This window comes from Perna viridis, chromosome 10 (assembly GCF_037379345.1).
Source record: "Perna viridis isolate PV_CMFRI_1.1 ecotype Kerala chromosome 10, ASM3737934v1, whole genome shotgun sequence".
NCBI lineage: Eukaryota > Metazoa > Mollusca > Bivalvia > Mytilida > Mytilidae > Perna > Perna viridis.
In genome coordinates this window covers 24,895,019-24,913,783 of record NC_142454.1, presented here as the reverse complement: position 1 = coordinate 24,913,783, position 18,765 = coordinate 24,895,019, and the positions used below count along the sequence as shown (strand labels likewise).

Here is an 18,765-nt window from a genome sequence, read left to right as displayed (position 1 = left end):
TGAAGTATTTAGTGCAGTGTAACTTTGCTGTGTTTTAGAACATATTTATTGATCGTTTAATCAATGATACATTTAAGTATAAAATTCAATATTTGATAAAACTCTGAATACCAAGAATGAATTAGTACCTGTCGTGACATATCATTTCTCACAGAAAAGACTCTTGATGTGGATCAAACCTTTATTGCGATTGTAGAAAGAGTAATTATTAAAAAGAATGTGTGTAGAATTGCAATTAGATCTGATGCCATTTTTACTTGAAATGACCGAGATTAAAATAATCCAAGGTTCCGTGTAAAAGTTTATGGAGTATTCCCGGCTCAGCATTCTGTATTTCACGTCTATAATCATCCCGATATCGATCATCCATTCTTCTTCGCAATATCTCGTATTCTTCTTTTATCTTTTGCAAATCCCTTTCCAGGTTCTTTTTAATTGTTTTTTCTTTTTCATTTTTAATCATTCGTTCTATTTTCTCTTGCCGTTCTCTTTCCTCCTTTTCCTTTTTCTCCCGCATTTGTCTTATTGCTTCCTGTATTTTCTTCTCAGTTTCTTTATACATGTCGTTTGTGTAACAATTTCCCCCATTTTTATTAATCATGTCATTTATCATATCAAAAAGTCGATCGACTTGCTCTTTTTTCTTATTCTCTTGTGCTTTGTTGTTAAAGCCGATAACGCGATTATCACACATTTCGACAACGTTCCGCATATCTTCTGGAACTGATTTAATATAGGATTTTAATCGGTCCTGGTCGGACATTTTTCCCTCGTCTAAAGAGTCAATGTTTGTTAACAAAATTATGATGTAATCTTTAGCTCGCTCTCCAAACATTGAAAGAAATTCTTTAACAGAATCCTTTTCTTCTGGTGAAAAACGTCCTATTTTCAGGATGAGCAAAAAACAATGAACGCCAGGAGAAGTGAGTTCAATACATTTAGCAATTTCAATTTTTGTCACCTCATTTGGCATTTGACTATCAAAAAGACCAGGAGTATCGACTAAAATCACCTTTTTATCCTTACGAAACCGATATTGTAGAAAACATTCCGGCGTCACAGAATACGCTACACATTTAGTACGCAGTACTACTAAAATTGTCAAGGAAACCAACGATTTAAGCATAAAGCCTCCCTTTTATGGTAAGTCATAATGAATGGGAAAAAAAGGAAAAGATCCAATATGAAAAATCCGAACGGCAGTAAAGCCAGCTTGTTTGAATTTCTGTTGCAAAGCGAACGATATTTGGGCATTCACCAAACAGTAGGCAGTGTAACAAGTTTCATCATGACTGTTCGACAAGTATGGGCCCAATTTCACTCAAATTTATGAATTTAAATAGAAGTTTTAATGTTGAAAATTGATTAAGATGTTTATGCCGCGGTTATTGATTGACATGTAATTCGGAGTATTTTAAAACCAAAACAATTCATTTAAAATCATTTAGATGGTTCAATTATGTCGCCGAAATTGACGAAAAAAAAAAAAACAAAAAAAAACTAAGAACATATATATGCTTTTGTTTATCGAAATATGGGGTAAGTCACCTGCGTGCGCAAATGGCCTGACCATTTCAGATTCGGCATATCATTTTTTTCATATAGAAGCAATATTTTTTTCCAAATCGCAGCATTTTGAAGTTGTGGCAGGGAAATCGGCGGCAATGGCAACATGGATTTATAAATAGTCATAATACCTCATGATTTATATTCGGCATATCATTTACATCCTAGAAACCAAATTTCATCCGAATCTGAGTATTTTGATATTTTGGCGTAAATGCGGACGCCATGGTAACTAGCAACATATAATATACCATTTCCGGTATTTTTGCACGTATCAATTTTCAAATTTCAAGCTACCTAGATTTCCAAGATATTGCAATGTCCTATATTTTGACCTTTTTCTTTATTTGGTAGCCATTTTAAAATGACCGACTATTTGTAAATCTCATATACAACTTTAGATGGTACCGGATGTCAAACTCCGAAACAGCGTCTGACGTTCGAAATTCTATCTAGTAGCTGCAGACAGCCCTCTCAAAAATTTCAAAATTCTTGAAAAGTTGGGAAAAGTGAATGATTTTACGCAAGTTATCCGATTGTCAAACGGCGTTTGATTTGAATAACGCGAGATAATTTCGAAAGGTCTGTCTGCAGCAGTTTGTAAGGGAGGAAACGAAAGACTACCGCTGCCTGGAGCTTGCGGATATGTGTACAAATATTTTTTTAGAACCAGCTGTACGGTTTAAGAGATTTTTCCTGAAAAGTTCCTTGATAGGAAGATTGGAGATGACGGAAAAGTAATAATAAAAACTGATAATAATAAACGAAGTAAAAAAATATGTCACCTCCACTCTTTGTGGTCGATGAGTTAAGTATGAAAAATTACGACAGCAGTAAATATTCATTTAATCATTTTCTAACCTTACAGCCATCCCTAGTTGAAATACGAAAAGTATTTTTCGCCTTGAACATTCAGTAAAATGTGTAACCAGTTTCAAATGGTAAAAACCAGATTAATATAAAAAATGAGCAACTTTTCAAAATATCTTTAATTAACCTTCAGTTATTCAATTAAATAACGACTGAAAAAAAAATATTAAAAATGTTTTGATCTAAAGGAGACAAGCTTATAGACAGATTTTATAATTAAGTCCATTAATTGATGAGAATTGATTACATAAAAATATTTTACTGTACGATGTATTTTAATTCTAATTAAATGGCAGTTTGATGAACTTGTAAAAACTGGTATGTCTTGAATCAATGTTAATCAAACGTTTTCTGAATCCTCGCCACCATTTCAAATGCGTTTTGGAATCTATTTGTATCCGATCATTTGACTAAACCTGAGTCTAGACAGATTTCACAGTGTATGATTTTGAAGATACTCTAGTCATTCATATATTTTCCAACATAAAGAGAAATAGCACCATACGTTTTTAGTGTAGTTTCAATATGTTGCTTGTATATAAATACGAAAGGTATCAAAATATAAGGTAATTAAAACCAACTTACGTAACAATCCATACATACTGTGACTCAGTTGCACAGGATTCGTCAAACGGTGTGTTCGAGTTTTAGTGGTTACAATTAGTTGCGTTTGCTTTCTGAAAATAAATAAAAATTAGCAGGTTATCATAAAGTGTCAGGATGTAAGCATTGTTTCAAATCGATATAATAATTTTAAAAAGATGTTTGTGACAGTTTGTTTGTCTAACTGCATTGTATATGTGCAAATGACTTCTTTATGCCATAACTCATTTAATGGATCACAAATTTTTTTTTATTAAATTGAACCCCCAACGCAGGTTTTCCGTTGGGTGGATGCACAGTTAATAAGACAGCCATCGAGCTTCTTATTGAAAGTTAAACCATGTGAAGAGGAATGCTATCTATGATAATAGAAGCTCTATGTCATGTAAGAATATAACACTCCATATCGGAGAGCCAATCACATTAAATTTAAGAATGGCGACCTTTATAGACAACATATCCTATCCCTATTATTATTATTATTAACTAAATATCCTCTAAAAATGAGGTTGTATCATTGTGTATGGTTATATACCGCAAAGCTGAAAATACTAAATCATTTATTTATTTATTTGGAAAAAAAAATCTGCCAGTACTTCACAATGGCCTTGATAAAGCGATTAAGTCGATAGCATACTTCAAGAGTGTGCTTATTTCAAGCGAGTGCTTTCAAAATTTCTGACGGAAATAATTAATGGATGCAAATCTCGAAGAAGAAGTTATTATAATCCTCCGAAAGGTATATATCCTTGCTAAAACACACCGGTTTATTGTCATTGTTTTAATTTATGAATCTCTAATACAATGTTTAAGTAAAAGATCACTACAATAGCTTGGATTCAAAGTAATAAATGTTAATCAATGAATGTTTTACATAAATAGAAACGACGTCTCCGTGTCTTTCTTTACAAAACTACTTCAGAAATGAGTGTAGAATTGAATAACTTACCGTCTTTAACGTATATTTCCCTAACTTTGTAGTTATCTAAATAATTGCGCCATATTTTAACCCTTGTACAATATCTAGAAATCAGAAATTTTCTGGAAAATTACAAATTTGTGTGATGGTAATGTAATGGGATACTCCAAGCTGTTGCATTAAATAAGGAAAAAGAGAAACAGAGACAATTGTTTGCCGTATCATATCTTTTCAATTCATTGTTTTGACTATAACGAGGGCTTCTGAGGGAAAATAGGAAATCCTTAAGAAACCTTTTATGAAGCGTTGAGTAATAAAAAAAAAATAAATCTGAATAAAACAACATTAGACATGGAAAACAGACATACACAACATAAACTAACTAAAATCATACATACAAAGTAACAAAAGCAAAAAAAAGTTAAACAAACAAAATTCGTTTTCTTCCAAGATTTGTCGAGAATCTTTACTCAACGTACTCATTCTTCATAAGTGCTCGAAAGACGTCATTTATTAATCAAGCCCCTCAAGTTGCAATGTAAAATTCAAAGTCGCAGTTGTCTTTAAACCGTGTTCAGGTGTGCTTATAATACTGATGTGGCAGGTTCTAAAATAATTCCTTATTTATAAACTTTTTTGTATTGTTTTTCACAACAATTATTACAAGTGCATGTACATGTAAATATTTTTGTAAACATGAAAGTTACATTTTTTTGTTTTCAAAGGTCCAGTAAATTTCTCGGGAATGAATCCCTGACCTCAATGCTGTAATAAGTGGAATAGAGACAAAAACAGGACAAAACCGTCAAAGAGTAATCAAGGAAACCAAGGTTATAGCGGTAATCAAAAGAATGTAATCCAGGGACAAAGACTAGACATGGAAAACAGACATACACAACAAAGAACATAAAGTAACTAAAATCATACATACAAAGTAACAAAAGTAAATGAGCAACTCGGACTCCACTAAAAACTGGGAGCATGGACCAGGTGCACCGGTAGGGTAAGCGTCCTCTGCTTTTCTAGGAACACCCGCCGAGTTGCTCATAAAAAGTCAAGTCAAAATCTTCCAAAAAGTTAGATTACAAAATTAATGATGGCTGACATTTCTTGTACATACACATTTGATTTGAAATGCATCTGCTCATTCAATACCATTGAAATGAAATAAGTAATAACTAAACAAAAATATTTTCATGTTTCATGCATTTCATTGACAATGGATTGGACAATTTTCTTCACTCATTTAGTCAGAGTTCAAATGAACTTTTATCAACAGACAATTTTGAAAAAAAAATCTACGAACAGATTTGGATATATTTGTGAAATAACAGACCAAAACTTGAAGTGTTACTTTCAATTGATAATGAACGTCTAACAATCAATGAGCATAAGGATGTAGGTTTTGTAATAGCATTGGTGTAGAATAGAAAGACATACCTGATGTGTAGTACACAGACTGCAAGATGTATAGAAGGATGCCAAATCTATGTCATTTGTGGTTTGAAGTTTAGCCTTCGAAAGAAATAATTTAAAATTGGACTCTTGATTCAGACGTATTATTGTAATAAGACTCATTTGATCAATAAAAAAGCATCTCTATAGTTATCTACCCAGTTTTCAAATTATAAAATAAATCTCTCATAGTCATTTTTGGCTCTTAGGGATATATACCTATCGTCAGTCAACAGGTCTGAACATTTGGGCACAGGCCGTCTCACAATGCCGATCAATTTTACTCTCGGAATTAATTTAAACCCTATTTTTATAAATCTTTAAGTTGATCTCTATGGTATATTTTAAGTAACAGTGGTCATATTTATGTCGAAGCAAAAGTCCCAACACAGAAACTATTAGAGACATCCTAAGGAAAATTCAAGCAAATTTAAGTTATAATCCTGCCAATAAATTCAGAGGAAAAGTATCCAAATTTGGTAATGTAAAAAAATCTCAAGCATCCGTCAATGGATCGTTCTAAAAATTTCGACATAGGTACGTCTTATAATGCTGAACAACTTCACCCCTACCAGATTTTAGCTAAACCAACAATTTTTGAGTTATTTGCAAAAAATGAACTAGGAATTTTTGTAAGGCAAAAAATTCCAAATCAAACTGAAATTAAAAATATATATATATTTTAGGGTGATGATCCTTTTTCGTCTCTTTACGTGTAACCACCAGAATAGCAAGACTAGAGACCCGATTTGAAATGACTAGCTTCCATTACGAATACATATATCAACATTAAATCAATACATTCGGTCCGCTGAAACTTGTTTGCACGAAAATGTAAATTTAAAGTTAACAAGAATCAAATTATCATCAATATTTATGCTTTATTGTTAGACACAATTAAAATGAAACAATCCATACGACTGTCGATAGCCCACATAGTTGGCATAAGTTATCATAGTAGAAAAATAAAATACATGTCACCAACATAAATCATATCTCATATTCACGATATGAAAAATTGTTACGTTAGTATGTTATAAGCAAAGATATATGAAACATGAAGAAAACAGGAAACAATAACCCCTTTTAACGAAGACACCAGTAAAAAAACACCAAAATAAAAGGAGTGGAAAAGTATATGAGAACCCAATGCGATAACCGTCTCAAGAGAATTACTCTGACAGTAATGATAACAAATAGAAACAAAAAATCATATAATAGAAAATCAAAAAATGACAACAGCCACATGTTCTACATGTAACATGAATTGGAAACGTATGACCTGGTGTAGTTGTGGCAATAAATTGACAAACCGTACTTGTCACGTGATCAATATACTATTGGGCCTACTCGATCACTAAATACAAAAATTTCCCTCTATACGCTGTAACGCGGGAATATAATATGATGACGTGTGAAAATTAGTATTTTATTCGTCTTTCAGTTTAAAAAATATATTAGGAATACGCGTCCAAGTACATGTCCATCTTATTGCTGCATTGGCTTCAAAGTTGATATCAGATACCAAATATCAGAAATACCGAAAGACGATTCAAAACAAATTCACAATTGAATTAAGAAGAAAAATGACTTTCTTAAGAAAGAAATATTTCTTATCTTCATATAAATGATAAAACTTGTAATTGAATAAATAAATAATTAAATAAAATAATAATAAAAAAAATAATAAAACTAATTTGTAATAGTACTCTTTTTTTACATCTGAAATTAAAATTAAATTTACGAATATTTTGTCATATTTTGTAGTGTATTACGGTAGTCCCGTGATAGCCTCTCTTATTCTGACTGATAACATCAAAAATCAAAGTAAAGACAGATGTGTTTCAATAAATATTAGTTTGAATTTCTATTGTCTATATGATAGGTTGAAGAGATAGACGATGGTGAGTCATAATTGCTAGATAAATTCGAAACGTTACGCATTTTATTTGCTTATTATTCACAATTGTTTAATAAGGTCCAAAGTTCAACAATAAAATCAATTATTGTACTAATGTTTGTTTTAAAATCTAAACCAAATCTAAAAGTTTGTTTTGTCCTCGAAAAAAATAATTTCAAAGTCAAGATTGAAGTTTTATAATTTTAAGTGCTTGGTAAAAAATGTTAGAAATAAAATCAAATGGTATTGCAGGAAACACCCAAATCTATACTGTTTATAACTTAGTGCATACACAATTTTCAACTTCAAAATGAACCCAATTGAGGACTTTAAAGCTAACCCCTTTTCCTGTTCTTGCTTAAATCGCCATTCATTTAAAAAAAGAAACACCCATTCAGCAGCTGCGACTTGAGTTTACATATCAGCTTATAAGTTATATTAGACTTTGCCGAATCATCCCACTGCAGACGTTTTGGTATATTTTGTCGATATTTTGGTGTAGGAGGAGTGAGTAATTAACGGAAGGAAAGACGGAAATCCCTATGATTAAATAACACCCACTTTGCAAGAGATGTATATAATAAAACGTTATGTATTAAGATGAAATACACCTAAAAAATATTGCATGTTGTACAAAAATTATAGTTATTAAAGAAATAAAATTCCACAATGTTTTAAGTTGGCTAGTAAACTATCCCCTAAACAGCAAAACTGGACTAGGAATCATTGCTGTCAATCCAAAGTCTTTAGTAAGATTTTAAAGGGAATGTCCATTTCTGTTTGTTTTTGGAAAAAAAATATTTTCATAAATTATAAATCATATATACATTTAAGACACATTTCGCCTTCGCAAACTCCTTGAACATTAAATATAATATATTCTTTTCTAGCCTTTATTTTTCTTGTATTAAATATACTAATTATTTTTTTTTACCTGACAAACCATTGAAACCAGATGCTTCAATTTCTACCAGTTCTTTAGGTATAGCTGCCTTCAATACAAAATTTTTCGTCACTTTCACGAAAGTCCTTCACAATCAGACCAAAATGTTTAAACAAAGACAATTTGCAACATTTATTTTAAGAATTAGCTATTTCATTTTAGCTATTGTTGTATATGGGAAAGTAAATGATTGAGTTATTTAAAATCTTCCACGAAATCACAAAAATAATAGCAAACATTAGCTTTAAGCATTACTATCAGATTGAATTTTTTTGTAAATAAGCATTGTATCATTTCTACTTTAAACCAATTAAAGTTAACAAATGCCAAGACTCCACCAGCAAGTTTAGTAATGAAGTACGGTTCTGCAATCTGCTGTTTTATAAGATCCCACCTACTTCTCTCCTCTGGAGTTTTTGGTTAATTTCGTTTTCTTCTCATATTTCTTATTTTTTTTGCAATTCCATCTCCATTTTTTTCTTTTCCCATTCTCTCTTCTTTTTAATCATTCTATTGATTACTTCTTGACGTTCTCTTACTCTTTTAAGTTCTTCCCGTTGTTTCCTAATTGCATCCGTTATTTTCCTCTTCGTTCAAATATAATTTCAAGCATTTTTATGAATCATCTCATTTATCATGTCAACGATTGACTTGTTCTTTTCTCCTTTTTGTCTTGCGTTCTGTTATTGATGCAAATACAGCATTTTCCACACATATCGATAACATCACGCAAATCATCTGGAATGGACTCAAAATAGGATTTGAAGCGCTCTTGCTCGGACATTTTCCCGTCATCTAAAGTGTCAATCTTTGGAAACAAAATTGTCATATAATTCTTTTTGGCTTGTTCTCTAAACATGGAAAGAAACTCTTTTACGGAATTTTTTCTCATGGTAATGATCTCCCAATCTGCAGGATTAGCAAAATGTAATTCACAACCGGAGCTGAAAGACTGACATATTTAACAAATTCTTTCATTGTCACCTCATTTGGCAACTGATTATCTTTAAAAAAAAAATAGCCGACGCAGTAAAATTTTGTTCCTTTTACTTCTAAGTTTCTACATTTCTTTCAAGAAAAAAATGTTCTGTACAGTTTTTTCGAACGCCACTAAGTTATCAGTATTTGGCCATTCGGGAAACAGTTGACTTGTCTTTCATAGAATAGCATACGTAAAGTCAAAGGGTAAAAAGCGAAACTATACCGTCTGGGTCGGGAAAAGACCTCTCCTCACATACAATTGTATTGCCGGTATGCCTTTTTGCTGATCCAATTTTACCTAGTGAAATAATACGCATTTCATTATCAACTGCAAACTAAAATGAAGGAATCTATTGAATATAATACGAAATTACATAAAGTTTCGTTTTGTTTTTCATTGATTCATTGATAAAATATAAATAATTATTTAATTGATACATGCGCTTCTAAAAAAGATAAAATACAAGAAAGATTTAGGAATCAATACAATTGGTTCAACATTATGAACTAGTAACATTTACTAGTGCAAAAATATGATGCTCATGGTATTGATCCTCGCAGAAGATTAGACAGAAAGTAACGTACGTAATTGTGGGTTTTAAAATGTCAATTTATCAATAAGTTTGGTTTAATTGGTCTCTATAGAAAATAACAAGGTTTGTTATGTTTATCGAAACGTAGTTCCTATATTTTACATTAAATCAGGCAAATTAGTTTTAGACAGATCATGATATCTTTCTTTTGCGGGTTAAAACACTGGTTATTCAAAATAAGTATTTCGAGATAAGCTGGATATACTCTCTGAAATATCAGCATATATCTTATTTTACAATTTTACAAAGTAAACAAAATCTATGCTATTTAACAGCAATGTTATAATAAATTAAAAAATGCCGATTTGCATAAGATATATAATGTTGAAGTATTCATTTCATTTTAAATTCAGATATTTGAAAAAAAAATATGATAAAACCCGTAGAATATTTGACCTATTATAACCGAAAATAACCCATAGAAATATAATTAATTCAGATCAGTAAACAAAGTATTAAATTCTTTTTAAAAGGCCATTTGCAAGACTCCGAATTCCCTCTCTTCCAGCATATGAGCGGAATTGATACAAGCAAATATATTTATAACCGAAACACAAAATTACCTCAATGCCAAAAAACGTATCTGCAATGGGGTCTTGGAAACCAGAGTAGAAAAGTATATCACGAGGTAAACTTTCAGTAAGCAGTAATGACAAACTTTTGTTCCTTTCAACTCTACAGACACATAATTCCGTAAAGATGGTACCGATCTAAAGACAAACAATTGATTTTAAACCATATACTGTTAGCAAAGCTCACTTGGTGACACCCTATCTCCGCTCCCTTCCATAGAAACCTTATAGGCAACCTAAAAATAATTTAAATGAAAAACATAGCGGAAGATGTACAATGGCATCATGTAATAAAAATTCAAGAAAAAGATGTGGATTAGAAGATAGTTTTCATACAATGACTTTGTCCATATTTTGCACCAAGAATAATAGAAAAAAATCATTAAGATGGAAAATAATAAAGGAGGTTCGTAATGATATCATATGTTAAAAAAATGTATGCAAGTTTTTTAAATTAAATTTAGCGGTTAGAGAGAAATTTCATCTGTTTATGTTTGAAATAAAATTAATGGTAAATCAAATTTAGAAAGCGACATTTCACAAGTTCTGAACTTTTTACTGATGATTTGGAAGGCTTAGTAAAACGACTCAAAATAACATGCAGCCTAATGTAAATTTATAAAAGCGTTAACTTAGATATATAAATAGATGGATTATTTTCTGCATATCATTTTTTTCTGTTAATACTGAAGACGTTATCAAGGGAACCAAAAACCAAAATTTGAGCAGAAATCAAAAGAAAGCATTCCAAGAAAAAACACACACAAAACAAAGATCATGAATTGAACAAATGATCAGGTACAAAGATTACACAATTAAATGAGCCACCCGGACTTCACTAAAAACAGGTAGCATGAACTAGATTGGTTCACCAAAATGGTAAACATGCTCTACTTTTCTAGAAAAAAAGGCCGCTTAGTTGCTCAATAAATGTAACGTCCGGGATAGACAAAGAGAAAAGAAAAACTATGACACGGTGAACAAATCGATTCTCATGGTGCAGATGGATTTACTACAGCAATCCGCGAGTTAATGATGACGACTATTAAAATTCTGTAGTGATGACTTTAATCATATGTTGCAACATAACCCTGTTCCAGAAGCCTAATTGTACGAAGTCTACCACGGTACAAAATCTGCGTAGTGACGGCACGGTCTGGCATGAGGTATGAAGCCAACTTCATAGTAACTGTAGTGTCCTTAATCTCAATTTCTTGCATAATCTATGTACATAACCTTCAAAACAAGTAGTGTTTTGTTTCGGTTTTGGTCTGGATCAGATGAAATATAAAGTAAGCTTCATAGAGGAATGGGTCAGCAAGTAGCGGAGCATAATTTGTTCCCAATGGAGTCCGAGTTGCTCATTTACTTTTGTTACTTTGTATGTATGATTTTAGTTACTTTATGTTCTTTGTTGTGTATAATAAATCAGTTTTCATGTTGCTGATGGATACACCATAACGATCCACGAGTTCATGATAACGACCATAAAACTTCTGTAGTGATGACTTCAATCTAGAAGCAACATAACCATGTTCCAGAAGCCCATTTGTTAGAGTTCTAGCGTGATACAAAAAGTTTGCGTAGTTTCGGCAAGCTCTTGCATAACGTATGAGTTGTGATATGAACACTCCATACGCAAGAGCCGAAGGGATGTTGCCACAGATGAAAGGAAAGTTGACAATTCTGAATGAAAAGTCATCACGTTTGTCGTAAAGTTTGGTCAATAGTTTTCCTTTACCATCGATTTCTAAGTGTAGGTCAAAATATGAGGCTGACTTCACAGTGTCTGTAGTATCCTTTATCTCAAGTACTTTTGGGTAGATGCGATGTAACAAATCCCCGAAATTAGGATTGTTTAAAGATAATACGTCATCTATATAGCGGAAACTGAGATTGAAGGATCTAGCCAAACGATATTCTTTCTTTCTGATCAGATCAGCTGTAAAGTCAGCCTCATAAGAGTGAAGGAATAGGTCAGCAAGTAAAGGAGCACAATTTGTTCCCATTGGAATATAACAGCTTGCCTCTATAGATTTTAATTGTTTAGAGTAGAATTTGCTCTACCCAAATATGATTACAATGATCAGACATATGGAAAATGACATATCCAATGGAAATACAAACAAATTGCTGTGATGAATTGTTTTTCACTTTTCTTGGGTAACAGGAAATGGACATTAAAAATCCCCTACGTTATTTCTTAAATAATTGCATTGTTTTGCTGCTTTATATTACAGATTTGATGAACGAGGATCCAATTATTATGATTCACAGAACTATAGTTCATCTTACACAGATTCACATGATACCTGGGATAATAGGTAAATAGGTCATAGACACTGATACATGTACTAAAGACAGGCAGGTTCTAGTTATTAGAGTAATTGAATATATTCTATTGTTTAGTGTACCTCCTGCAAACAATGTTGGGGTTTATTTGTCTGTCTGTCCATATACCTTATAAGCAATGCAACTCTTAACTATTTAAAAAATATGATGACACTAATGATAGATTGGCATTATATGTAGATGTGCATGAATGGTTTTAAATGGGATTTATATACATTGTATTTAAAAGTTTGTAAGTAAGACTCCTCCTGAACTATTCAATGGATATTGATGAAACTTTCAGCAAATGTTGGACATCATATCAAGATGTATATGAAGCAGTATGATTACTTTTGTATGCTTGCAAAGGGAGATAAAGCAGCCTAATAGTTTTTCATGTAGCAAGCAGGTGTATCATTTATTAAGCCCACTAATTAACCTTATTACTTTACTTAAAAGCTTCTATTACAATAAGTACTTGATGTCTCATACAACATGCAGATGATACAATGCATTGTACTCACTTAATCATCGTTATAAACTAGGGTACCTGCCTGGCAATGCTTTGTTTGTAATCAGTTTGTACAAGGAATGTTCATAGTCTTTACTAATATGTCTGTTTTGTTAACAATCAATGTAATGTATATCTCACAAATATCCAGCAAAGGCAAGTGATTTAATCCATACCCTTTTATCAATAAACATGTACATATAAGCAGTTCAGGTATGGATCTGATTCCATTGCGGGATCCAAGGGAGTGCTCTGGGGTCCCTTTTTGTTTGAATGTTTTCTTAATTTTGTTTAATGATCAAAAATGAAACAAAATATAGCCTGGAACCCTCCTTGCATAATTATCTGTATTAACCCCTTTTCTATAGAAGAATTTAAGTTAGGTTATTCACTAAAAAAGACCAAAAAAACTTTTATTTGTTTACCTATTATTTAGTTTTGGATATCTGTTAATTTAAACATGTTATATAAGCTCAAGTAATATTTTTTTGTGTTTTTCTAATCTTTTCATGCATTCTCTTTCTCAATGGACAGCACGTATGTTTTAATACAGTTAGTTATTTGAATGAACATCAGTCAGCCGTAAAGTAAGGGACCACTAACTTCATTCCATTATGTGTTGCATGTAAATGTAATGTAAAGCGTATTGGACAAGATCAAACATTTGGTGTGGAAACATCCCAATATCATTCGGAGCAAAAACATTGACTTAATTGATCCTGAACTTAAAGCTGAGTGTTCACCCTACTGATAATAATTTAATGTTTATCTGACTCTTGTGACAGTTTCTCAATTTTTTGTCAAGGCTGTTCCAATAAAAGATATGAAGTACCCGGGGAAGGCACTTATTCACCAACGGAGCCACCCATGGAAGTTCTATTGATGTTTTGTATAAACTTTACATTTTGTCAAGAGACCTGAACATCTACCTATATACAAAGAATAAAAGTGGCTTTTCCCCGTCCCTCATATGTTTTACTGGAACAGCCGTCACCTATAAACTAAATTAACTATAATAAGGACCAGAAAACAAGAAACTTGTTAGAAGAAAAAATATTTTGATATTATACATTTGTTTAAAGTCGACCCACAAATCCTTTAAATCACAATGTATTAGATGTATATATAGTGAAACTGCTTTATTAGGTACTAGTGGGCTGAAATGTTTTGTAATGAACACAATTTTGAAAAGCATCAAACGGGTTTGATTCAGTGACAAAATGTAGAATTGTTAGGATTGGTACTTTAGGGTTTAGTGAAGGCATTAATTGGGAATATTTAGGGTTTGGTTTTTATAATTTTCACTGTGTCCTACATTTATGATTTATCTGAGTACTTACATCTAACATTCACTAAAACAGAAAGAAAAAGTGAGTAGTTTTATCCCTAAAGCCTGCTATGTATCTGGTTGCATGATGAAATATGCATGTGGTGTTTGGTATATTGACAACTCCTGCTTCTATTGCGAATCACCTTGAGCTGATTCCAATGACCTTGCATATAACTCATTGGTGCTAGGTTTATATTTGAATTAATTGTCAATGTTTGTGAATCTTTTTAAGTAGTTAATCAGAAAATCTTTTTATTTGTATACAATAACGTTACAGTTTTGTCTGCACTTAGCCACTTGAGTTTCATGATATTGAGAAAATCTCACTCCAACAATGTAATGAAATTAGTACATTGCTTTGAAAATTTGGTTACTCAGTTTGAAGAAATAAAGAATATTGAGACAATTTCTGAACTTTAAGTAACCCTTACAAACCTGAAGAAAATTCACAGTTATTTTTTTGTATTGTCTTTAATAATGAGATATGAAGGGAAATGACTTGCAATAAGGCCTGTAAAAATTGGTTCTCATCTCTACTTCCTCTCTTCTAGATTTACAAAATGATTAAATAAAAATGTATAAAGAACTACACAATTTTTCTATTGCTATTTATCTAATTGATGTGAAAAATCTCATTGCTCATTTTTCAGGCTGTAAATTTTTCAAAAGGAATGTCTCTTTCTTATTGGTTTTTCACGAAAATGACCTGAGATAAAAAAATTACCTTTGAATGGCGTATTCAATTGTATTTGCTGCTGAATGTTGAATAACTGATATACCTCTATTGTTTATCTTCCTATTTTGTCAGAAGTTCTGGTTATAGATGGGATGGAGGAAGTCCGGCCGGATCTGAATCAGACTTCAGCAAGTATGACTTTCCTGACTTATATACCGGTACCTTTTATCCAGTGGTAAACATAGAGTGACAACATAAGCTCTCCATCCATTCCTATCCTTATGCTTTTCAGGTTTTAGTCTACAGTCGTTTTCTGTCCTTAAGTATTCCAGTCTAGTTTTTGCCATATAAAACTATTGTCTTTCTTTTTCAAGATATAAACTACCCACTTCCATTTCCTTTCTGTCTGTTATAGTTGATTTCCCAACTCTTCTATTTTTGCCCAAACTTCTTTATTAAGTCAACCATATAATCATATTTATGATAGGATGAAAGGGACCCAGAAAGGATAATCTGAATATTGTTGGATTATTTTACTCTTTTTATTTTATATTTATGTATATCATGGTTTTATAAGATATCTCTTTATTTTCTTTCACAGTCAGAACTATAAAAGTCTGAGAAAAAAATGTTATTATATGAATTTGGAATTTCCTTAAAGAGCCCTTCAAATATCTTTGTAGCAAGATTTTACTCCTGATTCCTTGGACCATAGCTATAACAAGATAAGGTTTCATTGTTTATTTGTTTTAGTTCTGGGAGTGAGAGAGATTACAGATACAGAGAAAGAAGAGACTACAGAGACCGAGATCGTGAGAGAGACAGGTAAATTCGTTAGTATTGTTTTTGCTAGCACTTCTTTATTTTGTTATTTAAACCATTAAATAATGTTACCTGTAGCTTTTGAAAAGAAGTGGGTAATCCAAGAAAAGGGTATGCTTAGTATGTTTTTTATTTGAAGGCAAGTCGTGCAGGCATTAATATCTATATAGGAAAAATTGACAGAAAATGGCAAGGCAATTATAAAATCTATAGAAAAGGGCTGGGCACCTGCACCCTTCCAAAACTGTCTGTAGAAATACTTCTAGGGAAATATGATTTGGCATATCTCTGTGCTACTGATTTTTAAACCAAGGTTAAAAGGTCTAAGCAGAAATGGTCTAAGGAGGAAAACTTTCTTAAAGGAACTTTTTAAAAGACTTTTTTTCGGTTTTACTTGATCAAATGACATAGTCACCAGACTTCAAATTTTCTAGGTGAGGAATTTTTGGTTCTTCAGAGCCTCCAGTTGTGGTTATTTATGATTTATTGAAGATTTCAATTTTTTCAGGAGTCCATACAGAAAAGACAGAGATCGTTACAGAGATAGAGATCGTGACCGGGACAGGGATCGCAAAAAGGATAGGGACCGGGACAGGGATCGTGACAGGGATAGGGATCGTTATAGAGAAAGGGATTCATCACGGACCAGGGAGGGATCCAGGGATATCAGAATCAAAGAGGAAAAAGATAAAGACAGAGATAGACATAAATCATCCAGAAGGTAATTTATGGGTTATTTAAGGAGGGTTAATAATTCTGAGGAACTTCCAAGATATTGTAGGTTCTACAAGGGTTCTCATTTACTTTGAGAGTGAAAGGTCAAGAATTTTTGCAACCTAAATGAAAAGTCCACAAGAAGAAAGTAAAAAGTTCTCAATAAGAGTAAATGTATAACAGGACTTAGGTAAATGGTTCCGCATCAGAAATGGTGGGTACTGGACTTCTGATCAGTGCTTATTTGAACCTCTGTTCTACTCCCATAATATTTATGCCAAAGAATCTTCATTAAGTGTTCATACTTTTTCGCTATTGTATTGCTTAGGAAGAAAGAAAGACTATGTTTTGATTTGTAATTAAATTGCTGTATTCGTGCTTGTTTTCATGTTTTTTTAATGATTTTTGATGCTGTTAAGTTTTTCATGAAAAAAAATCAGCTTAGAGTTGAATGTCTATAATGATGTTTTTAAATGCATAAATGTTTTCTTTATTATTTTAACATTGTTTGTTTTGATACAGTACAAATATATTTTTTTGGCCTGGTAAGTCTTTTCCATAGACTACAAACACTATGCAGGCATTAAATATAGATGTTCATGTATTATTAACCATTGAATATTATTTAAAAATGATATTTTATTCTGAAAAAAAAAATGAAGTTAAGTGTGATTTTAAAATGGAAAAATTAGCAGGAAAAATGGGAACTGCTATAATTTTTGCTCATACATTCCTATGAGAAACTGAAGAATGATATCCACAAATATGGTCATTGGTCAGATTCAGCAAAAAAAAAATGCATCCTTCAAAACTAATATGTATATATACTCGGCGTCACATAAATAACATACTGTTAAAATTTGAATAAAAATATTTTCTACGACTTGATTGACACCTACTTTCGTTTAAATTGTCTTAAATGACTTGCTCATTCGTTTAGCCAAACGGCTAATACAAATATAAAATGCGTATGATAATTAAAGTTAAAGAAAAATCCTATTGGAAATTTTTTTGATTATAGGAAAAAGGATGATGAAGAGTCACATAATCATAAAAGTAAACACAGGAAGAAAAAATCAAGAAAGAGAAAGATGATGATGACCAGTATCCTCCCACTCTGTCACAGGAAACACCCGTTAAATCTGAACCCATGTAGACTTGTACATTTAATGATGACCAGTATCCTCCCTCTCTGTCACAAGAAACACCCGTTAAATCTGAACCCACATAGACTTATTTTACGTTTAGTGCTTATTCATATGAATCATTGTGTCTGTCAAAAAATATAGATACCATAATTTCTGTTTAAATGTTTTTGTTTTTCAGCATGCCATTCACGTATTGCAGAAGGTTATTCACCCCTTAAATTTAATAGGAAGGGTGGGTATTATATGTAGATGTGCATGATGGAACATAATTACTGCTAGAGGGCTCTGAAGAGAGATAATCCAACTTAAGGGTAAATAAGGAAGTCTATACAGTCAAACTCCAAGGGACCATTGAAATGTGTTCGAGTTATTGGGAGTTTGAGAAATGGAAGTTCGTATATTTCCGGATTTCTTTCGTTGCCGGTCCGAGTTCGACTTATCATTAGGAATTGCTTACTTCCTTCGAAGTTGTGATAGTTCGTGGGTCTTTTTCATTCGCTTTCAGAAGATTATGTCGATTTGTGGACATTAAAAATGCTGTTTTTCTTTTAAAAATGTCCTGAGTGCGGGTTCATTGGTCAGTAATTTGTTTTCATCCGATTTTTTTTTCATGGTTTCATTATACCGACTTCGGAACATTCTCGAACTTCAATTAGTTTTATGTTAAGATCAAAACTACCTAATTAGTGATGACTTAAATATTACCTGTAATTAACTAAAATGACATTGATTAATGATAGGGTTTCAGTTTTTCACACCTTTTATTACCCAAGCTGACAAAATGGCTGACGAGTTCGAGTTAGTGAGGGTTATTCTCTAAGATTTATTACC

General features: G+C 32.0%; 2 protein-coding genes across 2 annotated transcripts; one reads left to right on the top strand and one right to left on the bottom strand.

Moving 5' to 3' along the window:
• Positions 1-4: 4 nt before the first annotated feature.
• On the bottom strand, positions 5-11,289 carry LOC148605092 (GTPase IMAP family member 9-like). The gene is made up of 4 exons (XM_088547546.1): positions 11,275-11,289; positions 10,394-10,540; positions 9,495-9,572; positions 5-1,135 (listed from the first exon to the last, which is right to left on the bottom strand). The coding sequence occupies exons 1-4, from the start codon at positions 11,287-11,289 to the stop codon at positions 254-256; spliced, it is 1,122 nt and encodes a 373-aa protein (XP_088403672.1). The 3' UTR covers positions 5-253.
• Positions 11,290-11,563: 274 nt separating this feature from the next.
• On the top strand, positions 11,564-18,076 carry LOC148605091 (uncharacterized). The gene is made up of 6 exons (XM_088547545.1): positions 11,564-11,568; positions 12,643-12,726; positions 15,383-15,442; positions 16,004-16,075; positions 16,581-16,793; positions 17,808-18,076. The coding sequence occupies exons 1-6, from the start codon at positions 11,564-11,566 to the stop codon at positions 18,073-18,075; spliced, it is 702 nt and encodes a 233-aa protein (XP_088403671.1). The 3' UTR covers position 18,076.
• Positions 18,077-18,765: the final 689 nt, after the last annotated feature.